Source organism: Etheostoma spectabile, chromosome 14 (assembly GCF_008692095.1).
Source record: "Etheostoma spectabile isolate EspeVRDwgs_2016 chromosome 14, UIUC_Espe_1.0, whole genome shotgun sequence".
Taxonomy (NCBI): domain Eukaryota; kingdom Metazoa; phylum Chordata; class Actinopteri; order Perciformes; family Percidae; genus Etheostoma; species Etheostoma spectabile.
In genome coordinates, this window is record NC_045746.1 from 3,800,780 (window position 1) to 3,813,310 (window position 12,531).

The window sequence follows — 12,531 nt, forward strand, 5'->3', positions numbered from 1 at the left end:
ACTTCAACTTGCTTAAACATTCCCATGGCAACCATCTTCTTTGTTTTCTTGTGTCAGGCACTTTCCAAGACCTCTTATTACCTTCAACAACTCTACAGGCCAATCATAATGCTGCTTTAGACAATACAGGCCAATCACAATGCAGGTTCAGAATACAACTGCAAAAGAGCACAGGACATAATATTCAATCAGTGCGTTGCCATTTATAATCAATATTGCTTTTACTTTGAACTTACAAGTTACGCTTTCTGTAAACGTTGGTCTTACCAATCCTACAGGTCGGTGTCAAACCAGGCCAGCTGGTTGCTGTCCATCAGGTCTTGGGTATGGCCAAGGTCTGGCAACGGATCAGTGTGGTGGCCCAGGTCGGGCAGAGTGTCTGCATGGTAGTCAGCACCTTCCATCATGGGGTCCAAAAGGGAGTCCTGACCGTAGGCTGCTGGGTAAGCCCGGTAGGATACATCTGGAAAGGCCAAATAAAAATGTATTAAATTGGTGCAAAATGGTCCAATGACAGACATAAGAATAGATTTTGTTTTATTTTAAACAAATGCATAGCACTCTGCTGGGTAAAACATAATATATCAGATGGAAGAGATAGGACAGTTAAGTTTTATCATATTCCATAAACTATGTTTTTTATGAACTCTCCTAAATAGAAATACACGTAGAAATACAGTTGTTCCATCGAATCAAAATTCAGTTATAACATTTTCTATCAATAGAAACCACAAAAGCAGATACTTTTAAAGATTAAATTACATAAACCAGGATGGACCAAGGATGATGAAATAAAAAGGCAAGAAACCGATTAAGGATTTAATTATGCACTCACCATCCTGCCTGTAAGCCAGAGGGTCTCCCTGAGCTCCCATATCCAGTCCCAGGTCTCCAGTCTATAAAAAGGCAAAAAGGTAATAGGTAAAGTCTGACATAAGGCAGCCTATGTAGAGGAGTGGATGTCTTAGTCCCCAATCCATTATTGTATACAGTATACACTATAAGATACTGACATTGCTGAGTGTGTGTGTATATATATATATATTTTACATTTGGTTACAGTTTCAGTGTGAAGGCACAACACACTCAAAACATGCTAAATGTTATACCTTAAACTTTTTTTGTGTGCGCACATATGTGTACCTCATTCCAGGCCATGGGCTCAGTTCTGAACAAAGAGCTGGTCAGCTCCACTGATAGACGTTTCTTGTAGTCCTGGGGCTTGTCCTCAGACATGCGGAACAGGACAGCTGCAGCATAGGTTGCTACAGGAGACAATGCACAGCAACACCAGTCAGGTACACTGAGTAAGTACATTTTCAATCAGAACTGTGTGCATAGCCGGTATACTTACCAACGCCCTCATTACGGGAGTGCAGCAGCTCAGTGAGGGGTGCAGTGGCTCCTTCAGCTTCGATTGCCTCAGCAGCTTCTTTGTCCTGAGCCAGTTCACACAGCACTCCTGCTGCCACACGCTGGATATTCTCCACTGGTGAATACAGCAACTGGACACAGTAAATAGCAGAGAGAAAGATAAGATGTTTGATGAACACAAGAGAGTCAAAATCCATGTAATGAAAAAAATAAGTGAGGGAAAGAGGAGAATCAAAGTTGGATTTTGTATTTCCAACATTAAACCATGTCATTACTAAACAATTTTAACAAATACATTTTGTCTGTAATAAGATTGGGGGTTACATTTTACCTGGACAAAGAGTGGAATGGTGTTGAGCCCTCTGATCACAATTCTGTTGTGGACGTCCCGGGCCAGGATGTGCAGAGCTCCTGTGCAGCCTTCCACAATTTCCTCCATACGCACACCTTCCTGTATGTGTTTGCGTGGGGGAAAAAGGCAAATGAAGCACACAAATCAAGATGTTCAAATACAGAAAGCATGAGGTTCTTGGCTTGGTTACACACCACAAACTGCTGCTGGTTGCCTCCCATGCTGGTGCGCCTTTGGGTGTCCTGGTGAGCCCTGACCAGCAGTTGAACCAGTCGGGGGATGGCTCCCTGCTCCCGCAGAGCACTGTGGTTGGCTGGGCAAAGAGCCAGATTGCGGATCAGACCCACTGTGGCCTAGATAGGAGGAAAATTAAAGATATTTTAGTTAGAATTAAATTCTGGTAATCAATGTCAGTATATGCAAAGTTGATCCAACAGTATGTTCTGGGAAACGTGTAGGTGCGGAGAAACTGAGAAGGCTATAATGACCTTGATTAGTGGCCAGTGGGATGGAGGGTGCAGTAGTTTGACTACCACAGGCAGGCCGTAATGAAGGCGCACAGCATTCTGGGCCATCTCAGCATCCTGGTGGCGGGAGGTCAGGTGACGCAGGGCACAGACAGCTGGCTCTGTGATGTCCTCTCTGTCACCGGCCCTGAGCACGGTTCGTACCAGAGCCTCAATGCCTCCAACCTAACACGTAATGAGATCAATCAGTGGACTACATGTTACATCATTACAAAAATAAGACCGCAGACAAAATTTAAAACTAGAACACCCAATCTACACTCCAAAGAGATCCGTAGTTTTGTTCAAAGGTAAAATACGTACCTGGCAGACCATGAGTTTGTTACTATAGTTGTTGCAGGTCAGGTTGGAGAGGATACCAGCAGCACATGTCACTACATTGATGTCATCACTGCCCAGCAGTTGGACCAGGGTCCCCAGGAGACCCTCCATTCCCTCCTAGAGAGCAGAAGACAGGTTGGAAGGGCCAAATGAAAACAAATGAGGGTAGATGAATGCTATAACATTCTAAATATATAGTATTTTGTTTTATCCAATACTTTATATTAAATGGGATTCTATAAGTGAGCAAGAAGGTTCTTGTATGGATGTAGTCATTCTGTACATACATACATACCGAATGTAGTTGCCATACATAAGAGGCATTTGTGACTACTGTGTGTTGTACCTGTTTAGTGGCAGCATCGGAAAGATTCCTCAGAGTCCAGAGGCAGTTCTGGACCAGACGCTGGCTGGGGTCTGTCAGGTGAAGCCCCAAGGCCTGCATGCCTCCTACATACACACACAAGCCAAAATTCAAAAAAACAATTACATCAGATTATTTTCACCATAGTAGCAAACCACAACTAGAAAATAGAACATTTATGCATTTTACAGTGTTGTGTTTCCATTCTATTTCTGTACATACCAGCCTCTACGATAGCAGGCTTGTTGCTTGAACAAACAGAGAGCACCTTGAGCACCCTGCTTGTGGTCCACAGCAGTTTCTCATATGTAAAGGTCCTCATGATGTTGACCAGGGCCTGGGGACCGCCGCTGGCCAGAATGATTAGCTAAAACAAAAGACAGTTTTATGTTTATAAACCCTTTCAAACTGCTGCCAGGCAAGTGGCATCAGCAGATCCTTCAGGGGCGGATAGAATGAACCCCGGATAGAATGAATGAGTCAGGGTTTCCGCCAGTGTATTACAAGCCCGCCAGGCCTAAACATTGGCAATAATAATAAAAAATAAAACATACTTCAAAGATTAAAAAAAAAAAAAAAAAAAAAAAAAAAATGTGTTTTACAAGTAGCAAATTTATTTCAGGATTAACTCAGTCCATCGGTTATGTGCGTAACATTAACAAGGGTGCATTCCAAAGAAGCCAGAGAATGTGTAATGATATCAAGTTAACTGTAACATTATAGCTGTGAATGAAGCAACCCCTCCAAAAACCAAACAAAAGCCACTTGGCTGCCAGGCATAGAAACGTTTCTGGCGGCAACTGTGAATGAATACATGTAAATGCTTGCATACATTTATATCTCATTTATCTTTCAATACCTTGCTCTCCTGGTTGCCATATGCAAGGATCTGCAGACAGTCAGTAGTGATTGCCAGGAACTTGACATTGGTATTAGACAACAGGGCCACCATCTTCTGCAGTCCTCCAGCCAGGCGCACCGCCATCTTTGCCCCTTCCTGATGCAACAACAGGTTGTGGAGCGTGGTGATGGCGTAGAACAAAACACTGTCAACTGGCGAGCTGGAAGAATATCCAAATAAAAGAAAACAATCAGACACCCATCTAAAGCGAGATTAAAATGAGCGTTTAAGATAGAAAAAACACTTTTATCAAATAATTTATTATTTTTGAAGCATGTGTGTTTTGGAGACAACTAGATAAACCCATGTTGTTGAGATGAATTCACATTTTACAAGTGTTGGAATAAAATTAGCTGGAAATTACATCTTTTGTGCCCAGAAGAATGTTGTGTCCAGTGACAATCTGGCGAAACCATATTTTTATTACTTTGGAGCACTGTAATCGTACGACAGTTTTCCATACTACACGTCTGATTTTATATACTGTCCAAGGAACAATTGAAATAGTTAACATTTTAAGGTATCTTAAAGCACAACAAAGAAACTTCAGCACTGCAAATTCATGGAAACTATAAAGTGATTTTACAACGTAAACCATCAGAATACCTTAAAAAATTTCAATTTTTTCACTCAAGGTAGGTAGATATTATAATCCAAATTGCTACCATCAAATAAATTTATTAATAACCTGTTTGTAGTCTAAAAATAAAAAAAAATAAAAAAAAAAAAAAAATCAGGTTGATTTGGAGTTGGGTATTTGAGGATATAGCCACCATTTGTCATAGTGCTTTTCTCACATCAAAGCAAAGTGTTAATTCTGTTTTACTTCACATTGTTAGTCTACTCCTCGCTAGTTTGCTGATTGCTGAAGATGTGCTCTCTGTGCAGGTGGCAAACCAGGATAATGCTTGGTAAAAGCTACACCTTTAACACAGGTTGTCTATACTTGCAGTTGACTCATTATGTGCTAAATCATGATTGATAGGCTCATAGACGTTGCAGCACAGTACATTGGATTTCTTTTAACTGCACAGCCTTCACCGGTAATGTAAAGTTAGAGAAAGAGAAAAGGGAGTGTGTTTGAGACACGTCTTAGTTTATTTGTGCCATTGTCATAAAAGCCTATGTGATTAATAGAATATTGTAGCCTGCTGGACATTGTAAAGCATATAAACACATCTAGCCAATATGACAGAGTTGATTGTCAAAGCCTGTAAATTAGGATTACAGCCTACCTTATGAGCTACAATTCATTGATACACATTGTATAAATTACAAGTATAGAATAAGCGCAGATTTAATTTGCTTGGTATGAAGTTCTGCTGCTGTAGTAGTCACCCAAGCATTTTTTGGCAATGTAGGGAGGCTCCACTTGATCAAACAATGGCAGTGGAGGCTAATCATGACTCAGCCTGCGCCGCACCAGACCGCAGTTGGCATTAAGCACGGCCGTACTATGTTACCTTTATTAAATCAGCTGAAAATGACACCAGGCTGCTACAATATAACCTACACACAAACTGGTCGGTTATAACGCATTTCTCTGTTCAGCTAAGAAGGACAACATAGCACAGGAGTTTTTCCAGTAATGCTGCATGGCTGGAAAAACTTCAGCGCTATGCTGTCCAAGGATATTTAGCTAGCAGCTTAATCTAGAGATAGCTAAGCTCAAGAGGGTTGGGCATTGTTAGACACAAATGTGCATTTAAGTGTGTATGGACTGCACAACATACAGTATTGTGAATGGTTTATTCTTTGATTAAAAAAAAAAATACTTTTTTGGGGTTAATTTGTTCTTAACCATATCAATAATACACATCAAAGTATATCACAATTACCAGAAGGTACTCTCATGAATTTTCTAAAGTATTTTAGTCACCTACATGTACGAATATTGATTTTAGGTAAGTTTTAAGTATTGAATCTTTATCAATAGTATTAACTGATACTGCACTTATGCAGGGAAGAGAGCCAAAATTCCTCCAGTTTCTTACCCCAGCATCTTGACCAGGGCAGGAATGCCTCCAGACTTGAAGATTGCAAGGAGCCCCTCACGATGGTGGGAAAGATTGTGCAAGGTGCCAGCAGAGCAGCGAGCTGTCTCCACATCACCAGTGTTCTGCATGGCACGAACAACGGCCGAAACCATTTGTGGAGAACGCATTAGGGCGTGGCGGGACGCCTCCTTCTTTGACAACTGATGCACCATTACAGCTGCTTTATTCACAACAACCTAGAACAGAGACAATGTTAGTTAAAGATGCATGATTTAGAATGGATGTAAACTACATTTCTATAATAGTTTACACAATATCACATGTTCCTCAGCAGGTACAATTTTGGCATTTGAGTGCATTAGTGCACATACCTGGTCCTCATCATTGAGCAGTTTGGTAAGCTCAGGGATGGCACGAGTGGCCAGCTCAGCATCATCTTGATAGTTAATGAGGTTGACTACAGCATGCTTCAGCATCTGAGAAGGCTCTGCCAGGCGCTGCACGGCTGTGGGTTGGGCAGCATCCAGCTGGGTAGGTGGGATCTGGATCCCCTCCTCTAAGGTCTCGGGAAACATGGCAGCACGCACACGCTGGGCCCGGGTCATAGCATACCCCTCAATGTCTAAAAGTAATGCAATATGAAGATTAATACGAGAGTGTAGAAATTTGTCAGAGATTTATAGCATTTATGCTTTAGTAGCGATCCCAATGTAATTTATAAATATATATTATATAAAATCCGTATCTCATATACCTGTGGGCTCAGGAGTGAAGGGCTGGTTGAACTCCCAGTCATAGAGAATTGGATCATCCTCCTCAGCATCAGGGTTCCCCTTGCCACTCAGAGATGGGGCTGTGGTGGTGACTCCAGACTGAATGCCTGAATCCAGATAGGACTGCTGCTGCCACTGGGTCACTGCAGCCTTGCTGTCTCCCATTGCCATGTCCAACTCCATCAAATCAGCTACATAAAAAAAGATGAAGAAATTTGATACACAAGGAATCACAGTTTTGGAGAAGAGTACTCTTTACCTTAACTTATCATTGTAAGCCAGGAAAGAAATATTTAAAGAGGGATTTTAAAGGTTTCGGTAATCTTATAAGTAACGCAACATTCCTAAACTTAAATGAATGCAAATAGGAGATGAAATCATTACAGAAGTGGTAGTTGTCAGGAGAATAAAGAGGGCCACAAAGTGAGAGGGACAAATACAAAGAACCCTGTTAAATCAAACAGAAAATAAACAACAAGCAAAGATAAAGTGTGTGCTCCACTATGACTTATGATACCCTCAGGTACTGATCATAAATTGAAGTGTGTTATCCGATTTCTCTTTCAATCGCAAAGCACATTTTCGTGGAGTCTAACTCCTCGAGCAGTTACCAAAGACGATTTATAATTGTGAAAATGTGACATGTGCCCACCTAGCTACCATTTCCTTTATTCCTTTTAAGAATTATGGTATTTCATGTAATCATGTACAGTGAAACTCATGTATGGGCATACAATCTAAAATATTGGGCAGCGCTCATATTAACATAAAAACTACTTAAAATCAAAGTAAGTTGTTTCATACTTACACTGGGTAGCCATTGTTCTTGCCTGCCCTAAGCCCGCACAGCAGATATGTCTGCGAAAAAGGAAACAAGTACACAGGGGAAAATAAGCCAACTCTCACTCAACCTTGAGTTCTTGTTTGCCAAAGCCAAACCTAATCGCAAGGTTTGTGCGTTTTCTCATACGTGGTCTCAATAATAAAATCACTGTCTAACGTTAACCAGCTAGCTAGACGCTTGTTTGGCTTGCTAACGTAGCTGTGAGGGGAAATGCCGAGTCTCCAACTCCAGCCGAGAGAGCAAAGCGGGTGGGTATTTCCAGGCCAGCACGAACACAATTCACCATTCAGCGGCAAAGAACATCAAAGGCATATTTCTCCCCCTCCCCCTACCACGGCCAAGTTCCGACCTCGCAGCTTGGGTTTCCAGTGAGAGAAACTACCCCCTCCGCCCCGCAATCACTTCCATGACTCCTCCTCTCATGGTGGGTCTAACTAAGAGCGTAACAAGCTAGCTACATAATCAAACTGTACCGGTCGCATCAATCATCAAACACATTCAAAGACATCTACATCAAGACCGAAGCATGTATTAGCTATCACTGCTAGCTAACAGGTTGGCTAGCTTAACGTTACCTTGAAAGCTCGTTAAGCTAACCTAACGTTACCGTGCGTAGCTAACCCCTCCGCTAGTTAGCGAACATAAACAAACATAGTTTAGGGTTTTACTCACAAAGCCTAACTAGTTGAGACTTGTCCTGAGGCGCAACCATTACTCGATGTCATTATCGTCACAAATCGGTTCATTATTTGAATCGTGCTTTCCAAGCAAACCATCCAAATGTTTGATTAGCTTAGCTAACCAGTACGTATGAAAAGTAGTTCCAAACGCCACCGTACAAACCTGCCGTGCTTCCAGCCAAATCAGAAAACCCCACCGGAGCCCCCTCCCTAGCCAAAGATGATTTTCTTTGGTGAAGCAAACATTGACGAGCTGCAAATCCGTTATACAATAGGTGTAGTAAACATACTATCGTTACCAGAGTCGAACGGCTCCTCCGTGGTTCTTATCGGGAAATATGTTTTCCTTTCTCTTGGCTGGAAATAGGAAAAGGGCTGCTAGGTGAACCACCCGTAGAAGTCCGAACCACACCCGCTGCTGCTCCGCTGAAGATGTTGCTTCCGCCTGTGCGATCGAACATCAAGATGGCGAGGGGAAAAAATACAGTATTCTGCCGCATTCGGAGAAATAGGTCGCCATTTAAAATAAAGTTTTAACATATAAACTGTGTTTAATTTTATTTTACAGCTATTGGCAAATATTGAATTCATTTCATGTTAAGAGAGGCTGGCCATTCCAGTTTTTCGTTTTTTCATCCAAGATGTTTGATACTTGCTGTATTGAGTGCAAGGCGGATTCATTAGAATGGAATGTGATTCATGATATGATGGAGGGAGTCAATTAACATGCAGTTAACTCAGAAACCCAAACATTTCCGCAAACAGGACTATATCAGTCATTCATCTTATTAAATTAGATCAGGATTTGGCAATCATGAAAGGTGCTTGTCAAATATCTCATCCACGTGTCTCACACTTGTACACACTGGGACTGCAAGTGATAAATTTCGGTGATTAAAGGAAGAAAAAAATCAAACATAGGCTAGACCAACAAAATAAACCATATGGCGGGGTTACTATAGAAACCCAAATTCTGATCCCATGACACATAAAAAAAAGAAAATTAAATACAAGAAAAACATGCACTGGCCACAATAAGATGATGCCGTGCTGGGGGTTAAATGGCATTAATCATTTGTCTCCATAATTGTTTTTGTGTTAACTTTGCATAACTTAACTACCTGATTGAAGGTGGACAGTAAAACTCTTCATTTAGGATTCTTTGTAGCCAATGTAAAAGGCTTAAACACATAGTGTTTATTCTTGAAATTGTATGTAAGTAAGTAGGCCTAGCCTAAGTAAACTTTATTTATATAGCACCTTTCACAGACAAGGGGGATCACAAAGTGCTTTAAAATAAAACAAATAAAAACAACAACACATTAAATACTAAACCATATGGCTAATTAAATGTTTGTCTAAAAAGATGTGTCTTTGGGTGTTTTTTTAAAAGTTTCCACAGAATCCAAGGTTCTCAAGGCTAAAGTGAGAGAGTTCCAAAGCAGAACAGGCACGATCACCTCTAGTTTTAGAACGTGTTCTGAGAAGAGTTAAAAAGTCTTGGCCTGAAGACCTCAGAGAGCGACTAGAAGTATTGTCTGTGCAATAGATCCTGCATGTAAGAGGGAGCTTGACCATGCAAGGCTCTATAAGTAGTGATACAATGTTTTTAAATGCCCTCTAAAACCTATTGGTAGCCAATGAAGAGCCTTAAGAACAGGAGTGATGACCTGTTGGTCTTAGACAAAAGTCTTGCTGCTGCATTCTGTACAATTGTCAGTTTGTCTATGGATGATCTGTTTAAACAAGTGTACAGTACATTGCAATTATCCAAACGTGAAGAAAAAAAAGCATTAACAAGCATCTTCATCTCTTTTTTAGAAACCACAGATCTGATCTTAGCAATGTTCCTGAGATTGGAAAAAACAGGAACGAACCACAGCTTTCACATGACTGGTGAAACACTTATAGGTGGATGAAATCCACTTACATGCCTCTAGTGTACTTGGCATTTAAATGATAAGGAAGCTCAAATTTACCTAATATTATAGCTGCATACATTTTTCTTAATGATAAAAAAAAAATGTAATGATATCAAAAGAAAAAGGTCAAACATATCACACATAGTCCAGTGAATGGTTATGTTTCTGACACATGCCATAGAGCAGAAAAGGTCAAAGTCCAAAGTGTCATTGTGTCATATTGGTGTTACTGCAAACTTCTGATCATTTGTTGTACCACATCAGGACTAACATCAAACCCTCAGAATAAAACTATTTCAATCAGGAGAGACATGTTTGCAGATATGCAAATGAGGTTTATTATACAACTCAATAAAAGGTACAAAGTCTTTGGCGATTAGACTCCATTGCTATACGAATCTTTCATATATCTATATAGGGGAAGAGAACCATCGGGCCCCCAGATGGAATCTAGACACCGGTGGTGGCGACAAAGGAGCCCAAAGACCAGACCAAAGGAGGCTCCGGACCAGTCAGCTGGAGTAGATGACTGGAGGTGGAGGGTGAGGGTGAGGGTGAGGGTGAGGGGGAAGTGGAAGTGGAAGTGGAAGTGGAAGTGGAGGGTGAGGGTGAGGTGGCGGTGGAGGGTTGCACTCTTTGCCTGCAAGGACAGCTGAATGGCACAGGGAGAACAGATTTTTAAAAGCAGGGTTGTGACTCTGTGATTGGCCCTTGCAATTTGTGTCTGATTCTGGTTGGTTAAGCAGGAAGGTGAACACCTCCACCAGCTGATTCTATTTAGGAAGAGAGCATTGATTAAATTAAGACTTCCTGGAAGAATTTACATTGGGTTATATTTCAATCAGGAGAGAATAGTTGCAGACATGAACGTTTATACGCCGCAAAAGTATATTTTTTAGATAACAGCTGAACGGACTGGCAGTGCTCCGAATAAAAATTAGGTCTTCCTAAAGAATTTACGTTGAACGACATAAGTAGCTCATCCACTGTCTCCAACTGTGGCTACTTCTGTAGTTATTCCATTTTATTTACCCAAGTTGACAAATACAGCATGGTAAACAGAAAAGACAATAGAAAGAACAACTACCTGATAGTTCACTATCACATATACTAAAATATAATACAACTACTGCATGTCTGCAAGGTAGCATCAGAAAATTAGGCTGGCCATCATCAGGAACCTCACCTACAAACATTTATCCCAATACATTTATATAATGGGAATGCAAACCCTTTTCATACACACATGCATTTATTTGGCAACATGTGGATAGTGCATATGCATATTAGTGCATATTAGGAGGAGATTATGTCCAGTCTTCTAAAGATAATGAAAATTTATTTTTTTGGCTTTCTGAAGAATTAAGAAGAGAAATCTTCCGATACAAGACACTAGAGGACTGTATAAATATACTGAACATAAATGGAATTAGCACAGCTACCCTTTAGAGCAGTTAAAAGATCAGAGATGGCAGATATCAGAATCTCCCAGACAGCACAGTGTCTCCACAGGGTGGAAAAAATAACTACTAACAATACAATAACCCTGCAGCAAATACCACATCTTTGAGCTTAATGGCCTCAAAAATGCCAGTTTAATAGAGTCAATACATTCGAGAGACAACAAAAAAATGAGCATCACTAACTTATTTGCAGGGCATGGGTATTTTAAGGTGTTTCTGTGACTTTGTGTGCTAGAACCCGACCGACATATTGGCGGGCCGATATTATTGGCGGATATTAGCCATTTCCCCAACTATCGGTATGGACATTTATAATGGCCGTTAAATGATTCTGATAAATGAATATTTAAAAAATAAAATAAAATCATGTCATGAGTGTTGGCGTTGCATAGTGTGTCCACTAGATGACGCTATAAAACGTCCCTGCTGACAACACTGATTTTTTTTTTTGTTCAAAGGACTTTAAATTTCATATCTAAAGTTTGTATTTTTACACATTTTATTTATCAGAACTTTAATACATTTTTATATTCCTCTGTTTTGTTGACAATAAAACAAATTACTGTATTTTAGTGAGAACTTGTAAATAACTACAAATAACTAATGTTTATGTTTTGTCACGGATTTCTGAATTTTAAAAAAATATATCGGCCAATGTATCGGAATATATGATTTTTAAATAACCAAATATTTGTATCAGCCTTAAAAATCGGGCTCTATTGTGCACCCAAATTTATTTTCTTTCATGCTTTATTTCTGCCTGAAGAAATACAGGTAAACCAGTAGTGCCTATGACACTATCTACCTTTTATATTTCAGCTATTCATATGTCCATTTTCTGCTATTTAAACTTTTTCTAAATAGTTTCTAATAATCTAGTTAACATGAAAATTCACGGTCTTGCATAAGGTCACTGAAGCAGATGAATTCTTACCAACATGGGCTAAACCTGAACTAAATCTAATTGAAGTTTTGGTTTTCTGTAACAGTTCCCCATCACAAAATATGACTTT

The 12,531-nt window shown here is 40.2% G+C and overlaps 1 protein-coding gene and 1 long non-coding RNA gene across 3 annotated transcripts in view; both read right to left on the bottom strand.

The window, feature by feature from the left end:
- The window catches only part of LOC116701336 (uncharacterized), a 12,666-nt gene extending 925 nt beyond the window's left edge, over positions 1 to 11,741 (bottom strand). The window contains exons 1-2 of the long non-coding RNA XR_004334898.1: positions 11,583 to 11,741; positions 11,137 to 11,142 (exon numbers count right to left, since the gene is read on the bottom strand). This is a non-coding gene — a long non-coding RNA (uncharacterized LOC116701336). The remainder of the gene's footprint in view (positions 1 to 11,136; positions 11,143 to 11,582) is intronic.
- Positions 122 to 8,612, bottom strand: LOC116701310 (catenin beta-1). Of its 2 annotated transcripts, XM_032534942.1 has the most exons (17): positions 8,433 to 8,612; positions 7,418 to 7,467; positions 6,591 to 6,800; positions 6,208 to 6,458; positions 5,834 to 6,072; positions 3,798 to 3,999; positions 3,161 to 3,305; positions 2,921 to 3,024; positions 2,557 to 2,691; positions 2,215 to 2,418; positions 1,921 to 2,079; positions 1,706 to 1,825; positions 1,355 to 1,505; positions 1,144 to 1,265; positions 836 to 896; positions 268 to 463; positions 122 to 158 (listed from the first exon to the last, which is right to left on the bottom strand). In XM_032534942.1, exons 2-16 carry the CDS (start codon positions 7,428 to 7,430, stop codon positions 273 to 275), a joined length of 2,307 nt encoding a protein of 768 aa, XP_032390833.1. In that variant the 5' UTR covers positions 7,431 to 7,467; positions 8,433 to 8,612; the 3' UTR covers positions 122 to 158; positions 268 to 272. The 2 variants fall into 2 exon arrangements, with proteins under 2 accessions (XP_032390833.1, XP_032390834.1); XM_032534943.1 differs by lacking the exon at positions 122 to 158 and having other exon boundaries at positions 273 to 463; positions 8,424 to 8,582.
- Positions 11,742 to 12,531: the final 790 nt, after the last annotated feature.